General features: G+C 39.3%; 1 protein-coding gene across 1 annotated transcript in view; it reads left to right on the top strand.

The window, feature by feature from the left end:
• LOC124616598 (hemicentin-1) overlaps nt 1-21,489 on the top strand; it is a 1,150,083-nt gene extending 1,128,594 nt beyond the window's left edge. The window contains exon 20 of the mRNA XM_047144918.1: nt 20,115-21,489. Within this exon, the coding sequence (XP_047000874.1) occupies nt 20,115-20,285 (171 nt within the window). The 3' untranslated portion in view covers nt 20,286-21,489. The remainder of the gene's footprint in view (nt 1-20,114) is intronic.
• Nucleotides 21,490-26,596: the final 5,107 nt, after the last annotated feature.

Raw genomic sequence — 26,596 nt, 5'->3', positions numbered from 1 at the left:
GAGGATATATACCTCCTGTAGTGCCTTCTAATACCATTTGAAAGAATGTTTTGAATGTCTTTGGAAGAGATAAAACCTTTCAATGCTGTAGGGATACTTGTTACCTCAAAGTGTTTCTTATGGCAAGTAAAAATCGATCTGTAGATAATTCAGGTTGATGATGGACCTCAAATGTGATATCACTTCAGGAGTCTGATGATTTTCATCATAGAGGCAGTAACACATGCATGGGTCATATTACACAATAACACCCATATCTTGAGAGGCTCTCTTACCTACTTCTTTTCATCAGCTCTTTTCTCTCTTGGCTATGTCAAAGCACATTGTGAATGTTGATTGATATTTCTTCTATAACTCAACATTTATTACCTGGAAAAATTTATTGAAGAAAACTTCAATATTTATTGTGATATGTCGAGTGGCAAGCGCTCTTCAGCTAACACCTTTAGCAGCTGCCTGATGCATACATTTCCCAACTATAGGAGAAACAAGTGCTTCCAATATGCATCTTTGTAGTTCCATAAACTGTGAACCTAGTGCATTCTCAGATGAGTCCAAAATGTAGTCCTTAAGGGTGTCAAGGTGTGAAGACAGCTATCTGTGGCTGCTTTCCAACATTATACATCACTGACATTGATCAATTTTGCAGTAATTGAACCCATTTTATGTTAGCATCCCATGATTTTCTCAAATACTAAAAATTTATTCTAATGGAACATGATATAATTTCTGCAAGCAACAATCATGTCTCAGCTCACCAGATACATAGCACAGCAAACAGCAGCACTGAGGTTGTTGCTGTTTTCTTGGCCTTCAGAAGACATTTACATTTGTTATAGCCACTCACTGCCACCAAAATTTGAGCCTTAGAATATCAGATCAGTTTTGTGACTAAGTTAAAGATTTACATTCAGATAGATTTCAGTGCATCATTCCCAGTGAGAAGTGAGAAGGAAGCATCAAATATGAAAATAGCTAGAGGCATGTCCCAAGGAAAAGTTAGGGAGACATGCAGAGGATTTTCCCTCCTACGTGACTAGTGTTTGACTCAACACAAAGAAATGTAAATAGACATAAGCACATTAAATTGTTTGATCACACCATTGGAAACCAATCTCTGAAGTGGGTAACAACCATATAATGCAAGGCAGTACACTTCCAGAGTGATTTAAGGTGGAATGACAATATATTCCTAGTTGTAGGGCAGATAGATTGCGGACTCAGATTCATCAGAATAATCCTAAGGGTAGATACTTGTTTAACCAATCCTTGAATATTTCATATCAGTCTGCAATTTGTATCACAGACGTTTAATAGAGGAGATAGCAAAATTTCAAAGAAGAGGTATGTGTTTGATCACTGGCTCAACTACTTGCTGCAATAGTATCTTGCAGAGTTTCATCCAGCAGCAGAGGCAGATGCTGCAGCAGAGGCATCATAGACAGTGTTATTGTGAAAATTACAAGAACTTTTTTTTATCAAAAGTAAAATTCATGTGAGAAAATTATAAAATTAGAAGACAGAATGGCTAATCAGTGCTTACCATCAGGTGATGAAACTGATAGACACATATAAAAGTATGAGAAACTATCACATCTTTAAAACTATTAGTTTCTTTGTCTGGTAAGAAAGATGGGTAGGTTGGCAAAGGTTAGAAAACAGGAGTAAGTTCATCTCATATTACCTTTCATTTCTAATCTTCCCCAACCCATTCATCTTTCGTACCAGGTGAAGAAACAAATTGTTCTAAGAATAAGATAGTTTCTTCTACTTTTTCATGTATGTATCAGTTGTAGTAGAATATCGCCTTCTGAAGGTAAGTACCAATCAGCCATTCTGTCTCATAATTTTAAGAACACATTCCAAGATGAGCCAAGCAGCATATTGCTTTTCCTGGATATATCTCATGAAATGATAGTCACAGTGAACACAGAGAAATTTGAGATTATACATAGGTTTACCACCTGTCATTCTTCCCATGCACCCTTTGCAAATGGAGTTGAAAGGGAAAATTATAGTTTACACAATGGAAAATACAAGTAGGAATTTCAGCAATGTAAGAAAAGATAAATTGCTACTTACCATAAAGAAGACATGTTAAGTTGCAGACAGGCACAACTAAAAGACACTTACACAATGCTTATAGCGACAACCTTCATCAGCAAAAGAGAAAGACACACCATTCATACACACAAGCAAGGACACCTTACGCATGCATGACTCTCAACTCCAGCAGCTTGGGCCGGAATGCAACTGTCATGTGGAATGCAAGCAGCAATCTGGAGACTAGAATGCAGTGACAAGAACTGACCAATATTTCCAGAATGAGATTTTCACTCTGCAGCAGAGTGTGCGCTGATATGAAACTTCCTGGCAGATTAAAACTATGTGCTGGACCGAGACTCGAACTCGGGACCTTTGCATTTCACGGGCAAGTGTTCTACCATCTGAGCTACCCAAACACAACTCACACCCCATCCTCACAGCCTTACTTCTGCCAGTACCTCATCTCCTACTTTCCTACAGAAGCTCTCTTGCGAACCTTGCAGAACTAGCACTCCTGAAAGAAAGGATATTGCGGAGACATGGCTTAGCCACAGCCTGGGGGATGTTTCCAAAATGAGATTTTCACTCTGCAGCGGAGTGTGCTCTGATATGAAACTTCCTGGCAGACTAAAACTGTGTGCCTGACCAAGACGTAACTCAGGACCTTTGCCTTTCGTGGGCAAGTGCTCTACCATCTGAGCTACCCAAGCATGACTCAGGCCCCATCCTCACAGCCTTACTTCTGCCAGTACCTCGTCTCCTACCTTCCAAACTTTACAGAAGCTCTCCTGCAAACGTTACAGAACTAGCACTCCTGAAAGAAAGGATATTGCGGAGACATGGCTTCTGTAAAGTTTAACTAACGGTTTCCACCCTGTCTATCTTGTCACCTTCTCCCCATTCTCATCTTCCTCCCTCTCAGATTGTAGCCCTTTGACAATGCACCAACCCATATTTCCACACCCCTTTCCTTTTTTGTTCCTTTTTTCCCCAGCTCCCTGCCACATGACCGCCTGACACACTGCTCCTGTTGGAATTCTAATCTCTGCAGACTCCACCAGACAGTGTTCCTCTCTGCCCCCACCCACATACTACTACTATTCCCCTTCCCTGTCCGCTCCAGATTGCTGCTTGCATCCCACATGATATTTGCATTCCACCCCAAGCTGCCAGAGTTGTGGGGTCATGTGTGCGTGAGGAGTGCTTGCTTGTGTGTATGAATGGCATATCTTTCTCTTTTGCTGATGAACGTTGTGGCCAAAAGCTTTGTGTAAGTGTCTTTTAGTTGTACCTGTCTGCAACTTAACGTGTCTTCTTTATGGTAAGTAGCAATCTATCTTTTGCTTCATTGTTGAAAACTGTAGTTTGACACATAAGAAAAGTACAGATGCAGATGTAGCTATGTTGCAGAAATACCACAGTCTTGTTCATATTTATCAGCGTGTTCATATCTGACACCTCAGAAGAAAACACTGTCTTTGACACAAGTGTTGATGGACGCACATACACTCCTGGAAATTGAAATAAGAACACCGTGAATTCATTTTCCCAGGAAGGGGAAACTTTATTGACACATTCCTGGGGTCAGATACATCACATGATCACACTGACAGAACCACAGGCACATAGACACAGGCAACAGAGCATGCACAATGTCGGCACTAGTACAGTGTATATCCACCTTTCGCAGCATTGCAGGCTGCTATTCTCCCATGGAGACGATCGTAGAGATGCTGGATGTAGTACTGTGGAACGGCTTGCCATGCCATTTCCACCTGGCGCCTCAGTTGGACCAGGGTTCGTGCTGGACGTGCAGACCGCGTGAGACGACGCTTCATCCAGTCCCAAACATGCTCAATGGGGGACAGATCCGGAGATCTTGCTGGCCAGGGTAGTTGACTTACACCTTCTAGAGCACGTTGGGTGGCACGGGATACATGTGGACGTGCATTGTCCTGTTGGAACAGCAAGTTCCCTTGCCGGTCTAGGAATGGTAGAACGATGGGTTCGATGATGGTTTGGATGTACCGTGCACTATTCAGTGTCCCCTCGACGATCACCAGTGGTGTACGGCCAGTGTAGGAGATCGCTCCCCACACCATGATGCCGGGTGTTGGCCCTGTGTGCCTCGGTCGTATGCAGTCCTGATTGTGGCGCTCACCTGCACGGCGCCCAACACGCATACGACCATCATTGGCACCAAGGCAGAAGCGACTCTCATCGCTGAAGACGATACGTCTCCATTCGTCCCTCCATTCACGCCTGTCGTGACACCACTGGAGGCGGGCTGCACGATGTTGGGGCGTGAGTGGAAGACGGCCTAACGGTGTGCGGGACCGTAGCCCAGCTTCATGGAGACGGTTGCGAATGGTCCTCGCCGATACCCCAGGAGCAACAGTGTCCCTAATTTGCTGGGAAGTGGCGGTGCGGTCCCCTACGGCACTGCGTAGGATCCTACGGTCTTGGCGTGCATCCATGCGTCGCTGCGGTCCGGTCCCAGGTCGACGGGCACGTGCACCTTCCGCCGACCACTAGCGACAACATCGATGTACTGTGGAGACCTCACGCCCCACGTGTTGAGCAATTCGGCGGTACGTCCACCCGGCCTCCCGCATGCCCACTATACGCCCTCGCTCAAAGTCCGTCAACTGCACATACGGTTCACGTCCACGCTGTCGCGGCATGCTACCAGTGTTAAAGACTGCGCTGGAGCTCCGTATGCCACGGCAAACTGGCTGACACTGACGGCGGTGGTGCACAAATGCTGCGCAGCTAGCGCCATTCGACGGCCAACACCGCAGTTCCTGGTGTGTCCGCTGTGCCGTGCGTGTGATCATTGCTTGTACAGCCCTCTCGCAGTGTCCGGAGCAAGTATGGTGGGTCTGACACACCGGTGTCAATGTGTTCTTTTTTCCATTTCCAGGAGTGTATTTTGCCAATCATGGGAAGGTGAATTCGGGAAATGTCATGAAGCACTTTTATCCTTATCTTTCCCCACAATCCTATTTTGTCTCCATCCATTTATCTTTAAATATAATTTCACTTGGTTCATGGGTGTGACTCAAAATATTTCACATTTCTCTCTTATCTAATCACACTACAAAACCTAAAGATTTTTTGTGAATCATTGATGTTTCTTTCACAAAGGGATCAAAAATTTAAAATAGTGGTTGCTGAAAATATATACACCATCATAACATTGAATACATGTTAATTGACATTGATGACTCATATCCTTCCTTTTTCCTTAAGAACTCTCTTGTTATAAAGACTTACTGCAACACTTCTCTCTGAAGTGAAAGAACAGAATTATTCATTTACAACTTATGCACTTTTGTTGTTACAGACGTAAGCAAGGACTTCATTTTGAGCAGTGCATGTGCACCCAAGTTTCATTTTTCTCAGTGTCAGGCACCCCCAACTTTCTCTTCTACCACATCATCATGTTTGACACACTCACATATATTATATTTGCCCTGTTGGTGGGAAGAGGTGGTGGAAGGAGGAGAAACGAAAGCAATGACTTAATTGATTCAACTGTGGTTTCTGGGAAAAACATTGTATATCATATTAACTAAACAATACACATTTTAGTGTTGTTTCACCAACTTTATTATTACTGCATTACCAAATTTCAGATCATAAGCCCTTCTAGTACATAAAAACATCCACATCTACCTCTATAGTTTGCAAACCTCCATGAGGTCCTTAGCAGAGGGTACGTTCCATTGCACCAGTTACAAGGGTTTCTTCCTGTTCCATACACATATGGAGTGGAGGAAGAATGATCATTTGAATGCCTCTCTGCATGCAGTAATTGTTCTAGTCTTATCCCCAAGATATCTATGTGGGCAATATGTATGGGGTTGTAGTATATTCCTAGAGTAATCATGGAAAGCAGGTTTTTGAAACTTTGTCAATAGATTTTCTCGGGATACTTTACACCTATCTTCAAGAGTCTTCCAGTTCAGTATCTCTGTGACACTCTCCCTTGATTTAAATAAACCTGTGACCATTTGTGGTGCCCTTCTCTGTATATGTTCAATATCTCCTATTAGTCCTACCTGGTACGGGTCTCACGGACTTGAGCAGTATTCTAGAACCAGCTGTCTAAGTGATTTGTAAACAGTCTCCTTTGTAGACTGATTGCACTTCCCAAGTATTCTGCCAATAAACTGAAGTCTACCACTTGCTTTACCCATAACTCAACATATGTGATCATTCCATTTCATATCCCTGCAAAGTGTTAAAATCTAGGTATTTGTATGAGTTGGCCAATTCCAACAGTAACTCACTGATATTATACTTACAGGACACTACTTTTTTTCCGTTTGTGAAGTACAAAGTTTTAAAGTTCTGAACATTTACACCAAGATGCCAACCATGTCAAAATCTTATCAGGATCTGACTGAATATTTATGCAGCTTCTTTCAGATAGTGCTTCATTATATATAACTGCATCATCTGCAAAAAGCCTGATTTTATTATTAATATTGTCTGCAAGGTCATTAATATATAATATGAACAGCAAGGGTTGCAACACACTTCCCTAGGACACACCCAAAATTATTTTTACATATGATGGTGACTCTCCATACAAGATAACATGCTGTGTCCCCTCTACCAAAAAGTCCTCAGTCCAGTTACAAATTTTGCTTGATGCCTCATATGATCGTACTTTTGACAGTAAGTGTAGGTGCGGTACTGAGTCAAATGCTTTTTGGAAATCAAAAAATACTGCATTTATCTAACTGCCAAAACTTTCAGTAAGTCATGTAAGAAAGTGGTGAGTTCCGTTTCATATGATTGATGTTTTCAAAGTCCATGATGGTTGGCACTGAGGAGGTCATTCTGTTCAAGGTAGCTCATTGTGTTTGAGCTCAGAATATGTTATAAGATTCTACAACAATTGATTTCAAGGATCTTGGATGATAGTTTTGTGGATAACTTCTACTGCACTGCTTGCAGACAGGTATGACCTGTACCTTTTTCCAAATACATCAGTTATGTACTGGCAAACCCAAAACCTATGTCATGCAGTTCATTGAACAAGGCTAAAAATTGTTTCATTTAGTTAATAGAAAATCAGTGGAATGAAATTATTATATTTATCAATAACAAATAACTGGAGATTGCAGTATGAAAATGTGATAGGTGAGAAGTACATGTGAGATTGAAACCTTTGAGATTATTTAACTGAGAATGAAAGCATTTGTTAATGCACTAAACTACTTCTAACAAAGAAAATCAGTAACTGCAATGCACACAAACAATACTGTTAATATGTCATATTCCTAGAGAAACAATTTTAGGTGCCTTTTTTACCGTAGTGAAGTTGTTTGGTGATCATAAAAGGCTGTAATAATTTTCCATAGCAATGAATGCAGAAATATTTTGCATGAAGTTATAGCTTGGTGAAAGTGACAGAAAAAGCAAGCAGAAAAGAACTTAGTAAAAACTGGTTCATGTTAATAAGCCTACTCCTGTAGTCAAGAAAATAAAACATTGAAATCAGGAAAACATTCACCATGAAACAATGTACAAAAATGCAACTAAACTGCATTTTGTTGTCTGGCTGCTTTTATGCCTTCAACTAGGCTACCAGTCTCTATCTTGTTTTTTGCCCATTTCATTTCCGCTTATTAACCATTGAAGAAAGCTGTTTGATTATAAGAGTTTGACAGCCAATACCTTTCTTCCACATCTCCAATTCCAGAAATGTTTTCAATGTATTCTGTGGTTCTAATGCCCTTTGAGTATCTAATATGTGAAATATATAGCTGATTAAGAAACATTATTCCTGTAATATTGTATGCAATCTTTGTAATGAGTTACTTTTTACTTAACTCTGCATTGTTTTGTTAACAACTACTAATGTGCATGGCTTCTCAATGTGATTCCAGAGTCAAGTACATCAGCACCATCATCACCACCATCACCATTACAATCTAACATCTCACCACCTACTAATAAATCCGACAAACACTACTACGGACATAACTCGACAACAGCAGTTGCAGCAACAGCAGCAGCAGCCACAACCTCGGCAGCAGAATGAGCTACAACATGTTTATGGAAGTAATAGTGCCAAAAGGAACAATCGAACTTATCTCCCTCCCCTCCGTCTTGAATATCAGCAACCTTATTATGTCACAGATCCATTCACAACAAACAGCATTGTTTATGCAGATCTATCATTGTCGGCAAATGGAATTCAGCAAGAGACGCATTTTCCACAAAGCAATAGGCCACCACAGAATTCAACAGAATATGCAATTCTCAAGTTTCATGATGTGGGTCAAGAAATAGATGTGTGATAATGGTGCGTACCTATATGAGAAAATGAACGTAGAAGAAATTGTTATCATTTTGTGTAAAGTTTCATAAGCAGATTGAAGCACTGTTGCCATTCATTCCATTATTTAGCTTAAGATGATTCAGTTATTGTCATAGCTATAATCCTTTCTTATTATTTATTTTTTAACACAACATTTTGTTTTCTTACTAGCAAATATTAGACTTCCCATAAGACAATGCAATTTTCTTCAGTTAATTTGTAATAAAATAATACAAAACGATTAATTTAAACTATATGTATGAAAGTTGTTGAAAAAGCATAATGCCCCATGATAACTATTATTTGCATTCCTACAACATTTGTTGATTTAGAATTGGTTTTATGTTAATTACTTCTGTCTTTCAACAAATACATTATTGTGAATTATATGTAGAACACCCCTCATATCTTCTGACTGAACTTCTTTCATCTTTTTAGCACTGATTACATAAATGCCCCCTAAGAGATGTGATAAAACAAATCACAATGACTGTCAGCTGACTGCATTTTTGTTGGAGATGTAGTCTAATTTTGATATTTAGATCTGTTAACTGACTGGACTGATGTACATCACAAGAGCCCATGACTGCTTATATTCATTCAGTGTTATGACTGGGCCATGAAAGATTGTAATAGTTTAAGGGTGCATGGAAAAATAAATGAACTACACAAATGGAAATTCCAAGATGAAACTAATAAAAAAAAATTGAAAATTGCCAACAGGAAACAATTCACATGTGGTGAATGATAAGTGACACACAGGCACATTTAAAAGAACTATTGCTGACTTGGCTTTTGAATACACACCTACTTCTAGCAGAGCACATTTACCCAGAGAGAGACAGAGGCCAAATCAAGTAGTGCGAAGGGAGTTGCCAGTGCCACTGTGGCACAGAGGGGGAGGGGGCTGGGAGAGAGAGGCGTGGAACAAGGTGCACTACATGAAAAAAATTCAAAATTCAGTGGACAGAAGTGACAGTTTGGAGCATTATGAGGCTAAGTTAGTTAAGCTTCACTCAATTCGAAGATTGGATTGAACCCTACTGTACTTTACTAAGCACACCTTCACCTGAACTGTGAACTGACATATCCAGCCTCACAAAATCTTTAGTACTGCCTGCAGACACATAAAGGGTCTCCCAGAAGGAATGACCAATATTCAGGGGTATTCAGGAATGAACATTTGAAGCAAAAAGCTTCAGATGGACATTTGCCTTATTCTGAATGGTTTCCAAGATAGAGCACATTAAATGTGTATTTGTGTGTTATTCAGTGCATTGTTAGGTTTAAAGATGTAAACATGTACAACAGTTAGTAAACATTACAGTATGCATTTTACAAAGTATTAATTGGAAAATAATGTATTTTTAACATTACAGTATGCATTTTTCAAAGTATTAATTGGAAAATAATGTATTTTTAATACATCCACCTCTATGCATTATCATATACATCACATTATATGTGTTGTACTGTTTGCAACACATGTCTGAATATCCCACCATCAGATTCAATACATTTGTGCACTCTTGGGAGAACATATTGTGTTGCTTGTCTGACTGCTTCTGAACTTCACTAACGAGGGCAGCAGCATCTGTGCTGTGAGGAAGCAGTTCATCTCACATATTCACCTTTTGTTTTTATACCTCATACTTAAACATTTGCCATAAACAAAAATCAAATGGCATAAAGTCCGACAGTCTTGGTAGTCAGTTAATTGTACTACCATGACCAATCCAACAATTGGGGTAAGTGTGGTTGAGGTGTTCCCTCACACATCTTGTAAAATGTGAAAGAGCTGTCATGCTGAAAGTATGTTGGACTCCATGCGGCCAAAGGGATGTTATTAAGATATTTGACACATGAATTTTTCAAAGAATTAATACTATCATCTCATTTGCTCTTCTAAAATTAGTGCACATATTGGCATGTTACCAATCACGCTGCCTCAAACATTGATCAAAAAACTAATTTGGAAAGCAGTTTTCTCTATAGTGTGTGGATTTTTCTGTGACCATCAATGATTATTATGTGTGTTGTAGATTCTATTCTGTATAAGTATAGCTTCATCAATGAAAGCAAATGATAATTGTCATTAACCAGTGGCAAAAATCAAGTCATGTGACATTGTCACCAGTGTGAAAATTGTGGAGATATTGTGTGTGAAATGTGTACAAGTTTTGCACATTTAATGTTTCCATACGGCCTTGCCACAGTGGCTACACCGGTTCCCGTGAGATCACCGAAGTTAAGCGCTGTCGGGCATGGTCGCCACTTGGATGGGTGACCATCCAGGCCGCCATGCACTGTTGCCATTTTCCGAGGTGCAGTCAGCCTCGTGATGCCAATTGAGGAGCTACTTGACTGAATAGTAGCGGCTTCAGTCAAGAATACCATCATAACGACCGGGAGAGTGGTGTGCTGGCCCCATGCCTCTCCTATCTGCATCCTCCTCTGAGGATGACACAGCGGTCGGATGGTCCCGATGGGCCACTTGTGGCCTGTATTTTTATGGAGTGGTTAATGTTTGCCATACACTTGTTCATGGGACATTGATATGTACAGAAAGTCATCATGTGCAGGTAGTAAGGCTACACAGCACCAATTCAATAATGTGTTGCTGTTCCCACACAGATTACTGTACTACATGTTCAGAAAAAAAAATGGAAATTTTGAAGAATGTCTGTTTCACACAGAGTGCTGAAAACTCTGGTAGACACTCTGTGATCAGGAATTTGTTATGTCGAAAAGTGCTGACTTTATTCATCAACAGCAATACGAGGACTACCATTCCAGAAGCCATAAATGTACACCATGTCTGCATATTCTTCATTGGTGTATATGCGTGGCATTAACAAAATTAACCAAAGCTTCTCCCTGATATAGTCTCAGTTCCTCACACCACTTTACTCATAACACACCATGGACAACCGCACATTCAGTGGGCTATTTTAATGGCAGAAAGTTTTTCCGAGCAAAGAGACTGAAAACGTCTACATATGTTGGGCTAGAGCAGAACGTCAAGGAGGTTTTGTGGGTAAGATATGTATGTGCAAGGCACTGTCTCAGAAACAAATGATCATTCCTCGTGGGGTATCCTGTATAAAAGTACACACAACTACCATACTTGTAGTCTATTGGTTCCTTCCTTGGAGAAGAAACAGGGATGGCTCATGGACGGCTAAAAAGGAAGGACAGTTCACTCAGACCCCAGAGTGAGAAGGACCTACCAATTGTGAGAATGAGGGGAGACAAAGAACTCTCCACCATGGGGTACCCAGCACCCATTTACTGAACGTACACTACAGGATAAGTCAAGAGACCAGTGCTATCTCATCTGATAGCAGTTTCCCTGAGTTCTGGTGATGAGAATTTGTCCTCCAACATACAGTAATAATAATAGTAATAACAATAATAAATAAAGAGAGGGGGTTTTGTCCTAACAGAGATTAAGTCCAGGAGTGCATTGAGATGTGAGGACATGACATCTTCAAGTGGGAGGATCCAAGTGATGTAGCAGGTACTCAGATCCCTTTAGTCTCTATAGATTATGTTCAGTGACTGTATACTGGATGCCCCTAAGTGGCCAGTTTTTCTATGCTCATTGATGTGCTTGGCCAGTTTAGTGGTGGTCATTCCCATATAAAATGCTGTGCGGTTGACCCATATCAGTTGGTTGATAATGAGTGGTCTCAAAAGTTGTTCTGCCTATGATATCATAGGATTAATTTAGGTGGGGCTGGAATAGTGGTAGGTCGATGGGGCAGGTTTTACTGTAAGTATGACAGCAGGAGTAGGAACCTTGGAGTAGGGATAGTGGTCATATGGCATGACTAGGATGTTATGGAAGTTTAGAAGACAACAGATGGTGGTTTGAGGGGGGTGTCAGGAAGAGAGGACCTCACTTCAGGGTTCCTTGAGAAGGTCATTGGCTAATGGAGTCACTTCAGCATTTAAAAACATTAACAATATTTTCTTGAAAATTAATAACTGCCTCTTTGCAAATGGACTGCCATTAAATCTAGATTAAACACAACACATGAAATTTAGGACAGCACGAGGCCTTATCACATCATTAGAAATAATGTATGAGTGTAAGTTAGTAAGTGAAACAATATTTTTGATTTGTAGGTGTTTGTATTGCGAGGAGTCTAAACTGGAAGTCTCATGTTATGGGTAATATCAGATTTCAGAGACACAAATATCAGATTGTCAATTTTCAAACAATGGAAAGGTTTGGATGGGATGACAACAATATGAAGGGATAGATTGCCACTCACCCCATAGAGGAAGCATTGAGTGGCAGATAGTGACAATTAAAGAGACTGCTGGTTATTATTCACCTAAGTTGTAAATCAAACATAGAAAATGAATCTTGTGCACGTTCACACAAGCACAATTCACACATTTGTGGCCACTGTAATCTCCAGCTGCTAAGTTACAACTGCAATTGCATCCAGGGTAAGTAGTGATATTTGCTGTGCAGGATATTAGGGATACAAAGGACGTGTGGGGCATGGAGCGGGAGCTGTAGCAGGGAAGAGATGGGGGTACATGCTGCCTGTGGGAGTGTGCAGGGATTGGTGGGGGTTGGACAGTGGTCTGCTAGGTGCAACATATTGGGGGGGGGGGGGGGGGGAATGGCTATGCAGGTGCACTGGTGGGACAGGAGGTATGTGTAGAGCTGCAGTGTGGTCATGGATGTTGATAGACAGGTGGAGGACAGAGACTAAAAAAGGATTAGGACAGGGAGCATACAGAAACAAAAGAAATGTTGCAGGGATAGTACCCATATGCAAAATTTAGAAAAGCTGGCGTTGGTGCGAAGAATCCAAATGGCACAGGCTGCAAAGCAGCCATTAAAGTCAAGCCTATGTAAAGCCTATGATGGTGTTGAAGTTGCCTGTGACAGGATTGGAGTAAGTGGTACTGGGGGGTATATATAGGAGAGGTTTTATGTCAAGGTCTATTACAGGGATATGAACCATAGGAATAGGGTTTTCAAGCATGGTTAGAATAGGGACAGATAATGACATTATGGAAGTTGGGTGGACAGTGGAATTCAATTTGTACTCGCAAACCCTTGCCCCATGGCTCATATCCCTGTAATAGACCTAGATGCAAGAACTGTCCCATACATCTTACCACTACCACATACTCCATCCTGTCACAGGTGTTTCCACCCACTACCATCTACTCTTGTCCATTCAAAGGCATCTCCTACTCTATCAAAGGCAGGATCACCTGTGGAGGCAGCCGTATGATCTACCAACTTAGCTGCAACTGCTGTGCTGCATTCTATGTGGGCCTGACAACTAACAAGCTGTCTGTCCACATGAATGGCTACTGCCAATTGTGGCCAAGAGGCATCTGGACCATCCAGGTGCTGACCATGCTGCTCAACAAGATGTATTTATTTCCACAACCCCTTTACAGCTTGTGCCATTTGGATTCTTCCCACTGAAATCAGCTTTTCTGAATTGCGCTTGTGGTATCTCTCCCTGGAACATATCTACAATTCCCCTAACTTCCTGACCTCAACAATGACTAATCCCTGTCCTCCACCTTCCTATTTCATTCCCTGCCACCTCTATCCTGCCAGTGAACCTGCATTGCTATTTTCTCTTATCTCCTTTCCCCATTTCCCCTCCCCTATCCTTACAGCAGAGACTCTTGACTCTGGCTCATAGCAGTCTACCATCTGTCCACAGCACTAGCATCTAATCCCATCCCTACCCTGCTATCCCTTCCATTCCCTGCACCACACCTCCTCTGTACCCCCATTACCCACCACAGCAAAAATTACTGCTCACCTCAGACACAGTCACGTGTGTGAGTTTGCTTATGTGAATATGTGTGAGTTTTGCTGTCTATGGCTTAAGAAGAACATAGTTCAATAGCTCAATAATATCTAGCAGCCTTTTTCATTATACCTCTTTGCCACTCGGTGCCTCCTCTGTGTGGTGAGGAATGATGTATTGTTTTCATAAAAATGTTAATTTTCGTTCACAAATATGATATAATCTTGGGCAACTCTTCATTAGATGCATGCAGTAATTTATACTTAACTATTTTCAATCTCTCTCTCCCTTTCTCTTAAATTCACACACATACACACTCTCGGTCTCTATAATACTTGACAGCAGAACACACTTCCATAATTTCCACAATGGGGTCTTAACTCATGTCGCTGGCACTGATAAACCTCCACCAAAACAATGTGAAAGCAGATGAACAATTGAACAATTGCGAACATTTCTCGAAGTCAGTCTCCACTCATCTGTCAAAACAGAAATTTATGCTATTGCAATTGGGCTGTTACGAATAGATCTGTGAAGTATTTGCATTGCATAGACCTTAGTATGTGACGTAAATGTCAGCTTGATACCTCAACCCATATCTGAGAAAAAGGAGTCCTAATGGTCAAAGAGGCAGACAGATGGACAACAGAGTAATCCTATAAGGGATCCATTTTTACCAATTGAGGTACAGGACCCTCAAAAGAAAAATGGAGTAATTACATCTTACTTCATTTCAACCTCGCTCCTTTCTCTGCCATACTAAGGCTGAGTAATGGATTATAAATGTTGCCATTATTTTCAGACAGATTGATTGTTGACAAGAGAATTCAGAAGGGGTAGGTTACATGTAAGGTGAAGCCACTGTCAGTATTGCAACTGTTTAAAGAGCTCTTTCAAGAGTTTATAGAGTAGTCATCATATATTACCCTTATGACATTCATCTATGCAACAAACACTTTTTTCTTCAACAGAGGTTGACCCCAGAATATTATACCATAAGACATTAGTGAATCAAAATCTCCAAAATCTGCTGTTGTCTGTAACATGAGACTTCCAGTTTAAGTTCTTACCAAGATAAACACCTATGAATTTAAAATATCCTGTTTCAGTTATTGATTTACACTAATACATTATTTTTAATGGTATGGTCAGGTACTGTGCAGTCCTGAATTTTGCGTGTTGTGTTTTCAGTGACAGTCCTTTTGCAAAGAGCCAGCTATTAATTTTCAAGGAAATATTGTTTATGTCTTCAAGTGTTGAAGTTACTCAACTACGACTGATGACAATACTTGCATTGTCAGCAAAGGGAACTATTTCTGATTTTTGGATGAATGATAAGCCCATTTATGTGCAAGAACAGAAATAGACCTAATATTGACCCCTGTTGGACAAGATAAAAGTGCTTACCATCATCCTAAATGTCAGTTGTTTCACCATAGTAGTTAGCTCCAGTATAGTTATGTTTCTAATGAATAGTTAAATGACTGAAGATAATAAAGTTTGACTATTTGCATAACTGGAAGGTTCTAGAGATTTATGAGAAAAATTTGTGTATTGCTATTATACAGCATTTAGTAACGTGAATGTGAGATATGTCTGAGTTAATCAGACTGGTTCATATAATGATTAGATTCTGTGTGAAATGTATTATTCAGTCATAATAATAATTCTTATACTTCTCAGTAAGTAATGTTACTTATTTGAAAAATATTGTTTGACCAACTGGTGCTCAAAAGCTATTATATAAGTGGGCCAAACTGGCTATCACACTTAAATTAACTTTATCTGAATGTAGTATAATGTCAGAACTGGCTTATAAAAATTATTTGCTTTCTTTTTTAACAACAATTTATTTTTTGCACAGGATGGCCCCAAATCCAGCTTTACATACATTTATTAGAAGAATGTCTGCCTCGGAAAAAAGGTATTTTTTATCAACTTTAAAATGACATTTCTGTCCTACAATAAATATGTTTATGGTCCCTTATGATTCTTAGCTTTTGAGCATCATGAAAATGTATCTGTTTAGTATTCATGAGTATAGCAATACCCCCTCTGTTAATTTCATATTTTAAAATTTACGACAAGCATATTAGTAAATACACAAATGGGCACTTGGAATATGGTGGGTAGGATACACGAATTTAAATTCTGGTGAATTGAAGTAACATGTGGAGTCTTATGACAGAAACAACTCAAATGGTTGTTGTACAATAATTTGCTATCCATGTTAAAGAATAAGTAAAGATACCTTCCACTGTCTAAGGAGGACATGCATGTAAACCTAAGGAACCTTCATTATGGTGATGATGAAGATGGGTGAAAAAGGGTTTTCACATAATAAAGGAAGGAGAAAATATTATGAAAATATAGAAATGGAAGTTGCAGAGTATTCACTTGTAAAAACTACTTGCTGGTATCAGAAACGAGGATGGGCTGAAGCCAGTGTGGAACAGCTAGAGAGAAATTCAGATTAAAATAATTGTGTTGGGAGCATACTGAAAAAATACTAGTAGGATAAATCATAGACAGTCAAGACACTAACAAGCTGTTAAAATTGTGGGTCAGGAGAAACATAACCAAGCACAAGGGTAACACTACTTATGGAACACAAATGTGGTGATAGCTACTAATGCAGTACTCACAGATTAATAAATGAAAATCAAAAGAGCCAACCACTCACTTACAGCTGATTGTTGTGTGGCAAATACACATGAGTACATAACTCTCTTTGGCGTATAGTGTCTCTATTTGCTACACTTCAATCAGCCATAGATGAGTGGTTTACTTTTTTCATTATTTACTGTGCACATTCTGGAATTCAGTTATTCTATTCACAGATAAGATATTGTAATTGAAGATGATCAAATACTTCTTGTTTTGGCATTGAAACAAAATGGAAGACTGTAGGGATTAGATAGTGAAGAAACAGATCAAGAGAAAATACAGCACTAAAGAAACCATTGGAATTTTATTCGAACAAATCAGGTGAACTAAGTACATTACATTTAATCAGGTTTGAAAAATTGATGCTCTGAGGGGAAATAAAATTAATATCATTGTAAAATTAAAAATAATAACATGTATAATTTTAAAAAACGAGAGCATGACAAGTATCAACACTGTGCTGCAAGTTTTCGGTAGAGACAGATTATTTGTGAACATTAATTCTTTTGGAAAACTTCGTTGCACCTTTGAAGGGAAATTATACTATAACATCTCATGGCACAGTGTAAGGCACTGGACTCACATTTGGGAAGATGGGAGTTCGAATCCCTATCCAGACCTTCAGTTTTAGTTTTTCTGTGGTTTCCCTGAATCTCTTAAGGTAAATGTTGGGATGGTTCTGTGAAAAGAACTCACATGATTTTCTTCCCCTGTTCTTTCTCATTTTAAGTTTGTGTTTCATCTCTACCAATCTTGTTACAGGCACAACTTTAAACCATAATCTTCTTTCCTTTCAATAACATTCTGTTGATAATGAAGTCATTAGAGATGGAGCACATCCCAGAATTTTAAAAGTGTGGTAAGGGAAGATGACAGTGTTTTCAAGATTTCATATGTCTTTTAGTTGGTTCAGGGAAACGATAAAAAGTGTAATCTTGAAAGTCTGGACAGCAATTTGAATTCCATTTCCCCAAAATACAAGTTCAGTGGTTTAACAACTACGCTACTTTACTTTGTGCCTTATGCTTCCTTCAGTGTAGATAAACACTGATGTTTGATATGAGCTGTTAGGTTACACAGTTACTTTCAAAATTATGCACGCGAACCCCCCCCCCCCCCTCCTCCACACACACACACACACACACACACACACGCACACACACACACACACACACACACACACACACACACACACACACACACACTCTTGCCCCTCTTGCACATAGATGGGTCAACTGCCGTTTAAGTTTTGTTTAAAATTGCCCATACATGTCCAAGAATGTTTTCTCATGCGTTTGACCTCTGTAACATTCATAGCAAATCCTGTGATATGCTTAAAACCTCTCCCTTAGTAAATAGTACTTTGTGAAATCTGCACCATAAATCCACTTGCTGTCATTTATTCTGGTCTCACTAGTGAATGGAAAAACATCTCCAAAATATAGCCAACTGATTTATCATGTCACATTACAGGGGTTGGACAAAAATATGGAAACACCACAAGAAATGCAAGCTTGAACATACTCATAAATATGTGTGCTAACTAAGCCTGCATGTTGTACTGTTGGATTTGCCCACCAACAGTACCTTTAAAATGTCCTCAATACATTGCAAGTGTCAGTCATGCTCAGAACTGTGTTCTTTGTAGTTGTGAGTGCATTACACTGGAGCTAAGTGAATTTGAATGTGAGCAAATTGTTGTTACTCGAACAGTGGGTGCTTCCATAACCAAGGTAGCTGAAGTGCATAATGTTTCAAGATTAACACATCAAAGATTTAAACCACAAACAGGGAAAGTTGAAAAACACCATGCACTAAGTCAGAATGCAGATGAAAGTGTATGCTGAGTAATAGTGGTAGACAGTCATTGAGGAGGATTGTGAAAAAAATTGCAGAACTGAATGTTGCCTCACAAACTCTGTCAGCCTCAAAACAACATGAAAGAAGCTTCATAATTAGGGAACTGTAGGGTGAACTGGAATTGCAAAATCATTCATCAGTAATGCATATGCCATTAAGATGAAAATGTGGTGCCAAAGCCATAAAACCTGGACTGTGGAACAAGAGAAAGAAGTCAGCTGGTCAAATGAGCCTTGTTTCACTCTGTTTCCAACTTCTGTCCAAGTTCATATTCCAAGGGTGAAACATGGTGGGAGTTCAGTGATGATTTGGGTGGGTGCATCATGGTATTCCATGGAACCCTGTGGTCACTCTGCAAGGCTGAATTACTGCCAAGGACTGTGTGACCATTTTGGCTGATCAGGTCCATCACATGGTAAATGTTTGTTCTCCATTGGCAATGCTGTGTTCCAAGACAACAGGACCCCTGTACACACAACTGCATCATGCAGTACTGATTTTTTTCAGCACAATGAGAAAGTTTCGCATATTCCCTAGCCATCACAGTTACCAGATAACAATATTATGGAGTCCTTTTTGTCTAATTTAAAGATAAGGGTGTGTGATGGCTATATACCTCCATAATCCTTACCTAAACTTGCCACTATTTTGCAGGAAGAATGGCAAAAGATTCCCTTGAAAATGAAACCATAAAGGGCCTGTATTTATTCATTCTGAAACAACTGGTAGCAGTTTTGAATGTCAGTGGGTTTCCTGCACCATATTAGGCATGGTAACATGTTGTGTTTTACCCCTCTCACTGTATGTGTTCAGTCTTGTGCACCCAGCTCCCTGATAGGACTACTCATAATTTGTTAATATAACCAATATGCAATATTTTGTTTCAATGTTCACTATTCTCCATAACAGCATTTCAAAACTTTATCATATAGAATCAAGTTCTGTCACACAGTGTTTTTTTTATTATTATTATTATTCTATTTGCTTTCCTGTTATTCTGTCACCCCTCACACCTTTTTGCTCAGTGTGATTCCACCTCTTTCTGTATTATTTAACTATCAATTTGTTTGTTCTCTCTCTCACTTTTTGGCCCTTGCCATTTTTAATGCTTCTCTTATTTTTTTCCAGAGTCTGGGGAAACTACTCAACATTTCCTGTTTTTCTCTTGTTCATCTTTTTTATCACTTCACATCTTCAATTCCAAGTCAATTATCTTCACCATTAGTGCTAGTCTGTTTGTCTGTTTAACATTCTTGCTAAGAATTTACCATCTTATGTGTAACACCAGATTCCTTCACTCTCTCTCTCTTCTTATTTAGCACATACCTTAAAGTAACTACTCCACATATACAATTTAGTTAATGACAGATTGTGTATTAAATATTTCTTTTTATATCTTACAGCCCTTTCGACCTGAATTTTCTGATCTGGACTATGCTGATGTTGATTACCGTTCCTATGGGCCAATAAACTACAAGAAAGCATCCATAGAGGCAGCAGAAAGAAAAAAAGAAGAAATACAAGGGAAAACAAAGCAGCAGGAAAATGGTTCCCAGGCTGAAGACCTGCTTTAATCTGTGCATTTATATCTGTGTGTATCTGTTTCATCCATCCATCCACCCAGTGGAAGAAGAAAAGGAATAGCACAGTCTTTACAGATATAATTTACAACATTCTTCACCAAACATTAATTGTCATTTGTAACAAATATTAACAAAAACTAATGGCTACATTTGTAGTGCTGAATCTCATTTGCTTAATAGCACACCCTTAACATGAACAGTACCATTGAAAGTGTGTAATGGTGTATTTATAAAAAAAATTGGTGGTGCTTTTGCTGCTCTTACAAAGGTACTGCAACAAATTTATAGTGACTGAAAGTGATTTGTATGTGATTATATGAAAATGAACATTTGATTACTGAATGTTAAATATATATGATTATATATATATTACACACACACACACACACACACACACACACACACACGAATACAGATGTGGTACTAATGTACATATGCCAAAGGAAAAAAAAATGTAAGTTATGTAAATTTATGAACAAGTTATACTCAGCATATTTAGGTTGTGAGTGTTTTAATAAAGAAAATAGTTTTTTTAATACAAAAATGTTTCATGAAAGTACTTTAAAAAAGTACCCACTATAAGACGTTTTAGTGTGTTTACTAGCGTGTGAATATGACAGAACAAAACTGTGAAATGTTAACTTTGAAGCTGATGTGTGCATAGTGTTATGGCTTCCATTAATGTCTCAGAGAACAGAAGAGACGGGAGTCACTGCAGGTATTTTTGTATCCATATTGAATGCACAAGTTAAAAGTATGAATGAACAAGCAATCTTACGTTTTTTAAAGAAGTGGACATTTTCCATGAAAGATATGTTGTTTATGCAAACAATTTGCTTACTCTTGTGATTAATGCGTCCACATTTGTATTAGTAAATGGTCTATTAATAACCAGTATTCTTATGAAAAAGAAATATTGTTTCCCACCCCTAACACAATCATTCTACATCATTACAGCCCCTATGGATGTTAGATACATTTGTGAGATTGGAGTGTTGCTCAATCATTGCTTTGGCAGAAAGTAGTTTTTTGCTTCAGTGTTGTCCTAGTTCCTTTTATTTTTAGCCGTGACCAAACTAATTTTTGTAAATACTTACATATAATTTTTAAAATGATTACCACAAATGTCATTTTGTAGTTCTTATTTTACTGCAAATAAGAAATAAAATTCTGACTATACCATGACTACAGTAAATGGTAACAGTCTTCTTTCTTCTTCAGAGTAAAGAATCATAATCTTTTCTGCTGCCAGTACGTTTTTAATTTCAGAAGGTGACTGCATTGCCCAGAGTTTCATGATATTTGTTGATACATAAGTATTTTTCCCCTCTTGTATGTTATCTGTTGTATTTAATTAGTAAGACAGTTGTTTCATTTACAGAAAACACTTTGTTTACTTTGTTGTGTAATTCAGTTTCATTTGCTGAAAAATGAAATGACAAAATTATCTGTGATCAGAATAAATTTGTTTGCAATGTAACTGTACCAGATGTTGTTGAAATAAAATTATTTTCAGCTCACAAGTATGAGAAGAAGCAATAAAAATATGCTTCACAGTATTAGCACTGCAATACAGATATAGAAATGAATGGGGTTTAACTCAACAGTGGTGGTTCATATTTTGTTACATTGTAGAGTATCTCTCTCTCTCTCTCTCATTTGAATGGTCTGCCATTTTGTTTAGCATTTACAGCATCTGTGAAATAGTTCGGTCACCTCAGATTTTATTCCCTGCAAAGTTCTGCTCTAGCAAAAAAGTGAGCTTCCATAGAATACACAATATCGATATATATTAAAGTACAAATAACATACACTGTGATACATGATCATGACACAACTGTTATAACAAAAACACTTAAAGATACTAAGGCATTACTAATACTCTTTGACTTCAGTAGACTGCCACAATAGTCAAAGTGCACTGTTCCACTGGTGTCATTGACTGCTACAGGAATTGAGTTCTGACAAGCCCATTGATTACTGTGCAAATTATGAAACATATTCTTGTTAATCATTCAGCTATGATGGAGGTCCATTTGATTGCAGTACTACTAGCTCACTCCCATGACAAATTTTTATTTACTCTAAACTGAACAGATGATATTTCAAAGTACGTTATATGACTTCATTGTTACTTTAGTGTCAGTTTTTTCCTTGTACATCCTGCGTCTTCCCTAAATTTTGTGTTTTGCTACAAGACTGTTGTTGCTACAGACTAAAGTAAATAGATAAATAAACATTTCTACTCTTTCTGTGCCTATCCAAAGCTCAGGACAATAAAAAACTGAGAAATGGAAAGAGTGTCAAAAGTATTAATCACACAGCAAGATGCCTAACAATACAGCACCCAAGGCATTGCCACCAAGCTTTGCATGTCATAGTCAAAGAGTTAGTCACTGGATAAATTGCTATGTGTATCTCATTATACTGTAAAATCACTCATATATAATGTAACTAATGCAGAACTGCTATGTAATAAGTTTATTATTATATTGAAGCTTCTCTCTTAAAATTTTCGTTATGCAAAATGCACTTGAATAGTTTTTCGTTTTCTTATTCATGATATCATTGTCCCACATCTTCGATAGATGTAGACTTATGGGGGAGATTAGTGCTTTAATATTAAGTTCAGAGTTTTTTTTTTAGCATAATGAAGTATGTCTTTGGATATTTTGCTGAATTACTAATTCCATTTTGGTGCACAATGTTGAGGTGAGTGACCTAATGGTGGATAGTAGTGCCATTCTTCTAGAGGTCAGGATGGCATTCAGCTCTCCACCCTGGGCATGCTTGTAGCAAGGTGGTGGGTAGGAACTGAGTAGATACCTTCTAATAAATCAAGAATGTAAGATCGGCATAAGTTTATTTACAAGTTCATATCAATAATCATGTTATGGCTTATGACCAGAGTCTGGACAGCCTGTCGTAAGCTGGTAATAGTGGCAATGCACTTGGTCAGCAGCATGGAGGTGAGGAACTGCCAAGTGTGTACTCTAGCCCTTGTGGCATGCAGTTATGGCAACTTCTGGCAGGACAGCTGCACTTACTAACGAAGGTGGTCTCAGGGTAGGTGGTCTCAGGGTACCACATACAAGCCATGCAGTGTCAAACATTTGGCTCAGGTGTGGATGACAGCAGTGGTGCTGACATACAAGGAGTTTACCTGCACAGAGTGACAAGCAGCAGCAGCAGAGTTTGCCTACACAGGGCAATAAGCAGCAGTGTTTGCCTGCATAGGGTGATATCAGCTTGGCAGCTGCATTTCCCAGGCACGAATCATGGACTCCAGCTGGAAGGCACCCAGTCTGCAGCATATGGATTTAGGCACAGCTGCTCGACCCACAACAACTTGATGATCCAGTTCAGGACATTGACCAGCATACATACATGTTCATGTTTGGCTCCTGATGGCAACTGACACTGCTTATCTAAAATGAGCAGTATTTATGTGAGCTCAGCTTGCCACAGTTTCTGACATAGCAACCCTTTCCCTCCCCTGAGTCACAACTAAATCGAGGCATGAAGCATTTGTTGGGATATCGTGACATCACCACCTCGGTATCTCAATCTACCCAGTGTGTCATTGGTATTACAGCTCTGGCTGTGCTGTAATAGTGTATAAACTTCACTTTTCAGGAGACCTGGGTAATTACTTCCGCATTGTGAGCATAATCTGAAAACAGATTCTTGCACAATAGCACATACTGGCTGCTACCTGTGAAGTTTCTTGTGACATCTTGCAGTGAGCTTTTTCTCCAGGTCAGTCACAGGACTCTTCCAGCAGGTTAAGCAAAGCCATGGTGCAACACACCTCATCTGTTTACTAAATCCAATCCAGCAGATTGCAGACTGTCCATGTTTCGGGAAAAGATTTCATCGCAACTTTTACACTTTACAAACATGACATCACATTTGGATTTTCCTTATTTTAATTCAGCTTGAACCACATTTTTCACTGACTGATTATTTACTAATTCTTACTTCCTAACGTTGACCCAGTTGATGGATAACTGGTGTAAAGGGAGCTCAGGTGGGTGGGCAGTTTTGTGCCTCAAATAGATACAGGCAGCACAAAGAAGAGTCAAGGTTACAACAGCACCCAAAAACGAGACATTCATTACCATGACACTCTGATGTCAGCTGCTACAATACTGCTTTATGGGCAGGAGCATCTGCTCCACAGTAATGCATCCTTCCTGCACTGTTCTTGACAAGTTCCCTTAATAAATTGTCTTTAACAGTAAATGGTGCTATTTGATTGATTTCCTATGCTTGGAATTTCTTTCCGTTTATACAGTGGTTTCTTACCTCACTGTTTTGGTACATCCCTATGTACCTTTCCAGAATGAGATTTTCACTCTGCAGCAGAGTGTGTGCTGATATGAGATGAGTTACTGGCAGAAGTAAAGCTGTGAGGATGGGGCATGAGTCATGCTTGGGCAGCACAGATGGTAGAGCACTTGCCCGCGAAAGACACAGGTCCCGAGTTCAAGTCTCGGTCTGGTTTTAATCTGCCAGGAAGTTTCCTTAGTACCTTGTCTATTCAACAAAAGTTTGCCTTATGTTTTCACAAGAAATTCATCGTAAAACTGCACTGACATATAACACACACGATACTACCAGTAACCACTGTCTGTCTCATTCCCATTACTGTAATGTCAATTACAGGCTGAATCCTTCCTGCAGTGTTATGTTTCCTTGTACCTTGTGATACTACATCATGCCTTAATGTCTTTGTATGCAGTTTAATTGGCTTGTCTTTGTTTGTATTTCATGGCTGACAAACCTTGTGATATTTCATCAATAGCAACAGTGTTCCGTAACTGGAACAGAGTTCCACCAAGTTCCACCATGCATTGCTGAAAATCAATTTCGTCATAACACTTATCCTTACCCCGGTTAACATACATTGCTAGTATCATCAATCTTATGAATCTCCCAATCTTCTGGTATCCGTCTCAGAAAGCAATGTAAACCTGATCACTACTAATGAAAGTGTCTTTCCTCTTTCTTTTATTACCTCCCCCTGCCTTCTTGGGGAGTAGTGCCATCACTGGTGGCAACAAATCTGCACCCTTTAGAAATAAATTTGTCTGAACCACCTCTTTATCTACAATATTTGCAACATAATTAAAATCATCAATAGCTTCCTGTACATCCTTCAAAGTATCTACAACAAAATTACTATCCGCAGCCACACTCCGCACAACCCAAAAATTTTGGCCCATATACTTGCCTGTACATGCCTATCCAGGAATACACCAGACTCAGGCTCTATGGCCTATTCATAAGAGCCATCAGCCTCAAGTGATGTAGGTACCACTGCACCAAAACTTATATCGTCCAGTTTGCAGCTCACACACACATTCATGTCAGTACAACACACATTTACTTCACCTGGCACCACAGCTGATTCAGACTCTGAAGTCTCGCAAGATATTTGAACTGATAATTCCACATTATTTTCCTCAATGTCTACAATCTTACTACCTTCTGCAGCAATTAAACTACCACTATTAACTTATTTCCTCTGATTGTTGGTTTTCACACAAGTAATACTGTTATTTAACTTTTCCTTCTCCTTATGTGTGCAGTAATTTACACGTGAATCAATTGTCTGTTCCATGCACTCTTCATTCCTTTTCTGTCTGCCCACTAGAAAACTGTCAACACACTTAACTAGACTAGTGTAGTTGGACCTGTTGTGGGAACTGGTAAACTGGACAAAACTTTGTCCTCTATTATAGGCTTCAATTGTTTATTTATACTTGCATTACAAGCCCTCAACTAAGCTAACTGAACTACTACAGCTTGTAATGTTTCCTCAAGGGTAACACCTTATGTTTTTGACTCTGATATTGTGGAACCTCTGTCCAATTCACACAAATACAACAGGTGAACAAAACAGGTTGTCAAGGTGGCCACTGAAATGTAACATTATCATAACACTTCCTGCTGTAACTCAGCTTCCCTTGCTGAGTGACTACTCATAGTTAACACTTTACGCACTTCAGAACAATGTGCCATACCCCTTGGCCATGACAAGATACTAGCTGGGCACAAACCAGCATACATTTTTACATACCTTCAGAACATTAGCTGAGTTTATTTGCCACAAATTGCACGGAATTGAAGATCTGGTAGAACACCAACTGACTTCCATGGGGCCAGGGCAGGCACAAGAAACAGTCAGTGCACTCACCCCACTGCATTCTTGATGCTGGCATTGTCCTGGTTCCAGCTGTCCACAGCAGTAACACTTGTGTCGACAAATGTCATCAGAAGTGTCTACTGTTTCTTCC

The sequence above is a fragment of the Schistocerca americana genome, chromosome 5 (genome assembly GCF_021461395.2).
Source record: "Schistocerca americana isolate TAMUIC-IGC-003095 chromosome 5, iqSchAmer2.1, whole genome shotgun sequence".
Classification (NCBI taxonomy): domain Eukaryota; kingdom Metazoa; phylum Arthropoda; class Insecta; order Orthoptera; family Acrididae; genus Schistocerca; species Schistocerca americana.
The sequence above is the reverse complement of the archived record's forward strand: the minus strand, read 5'-3'. Positions and strand labels throughout refer to the sequence as shown.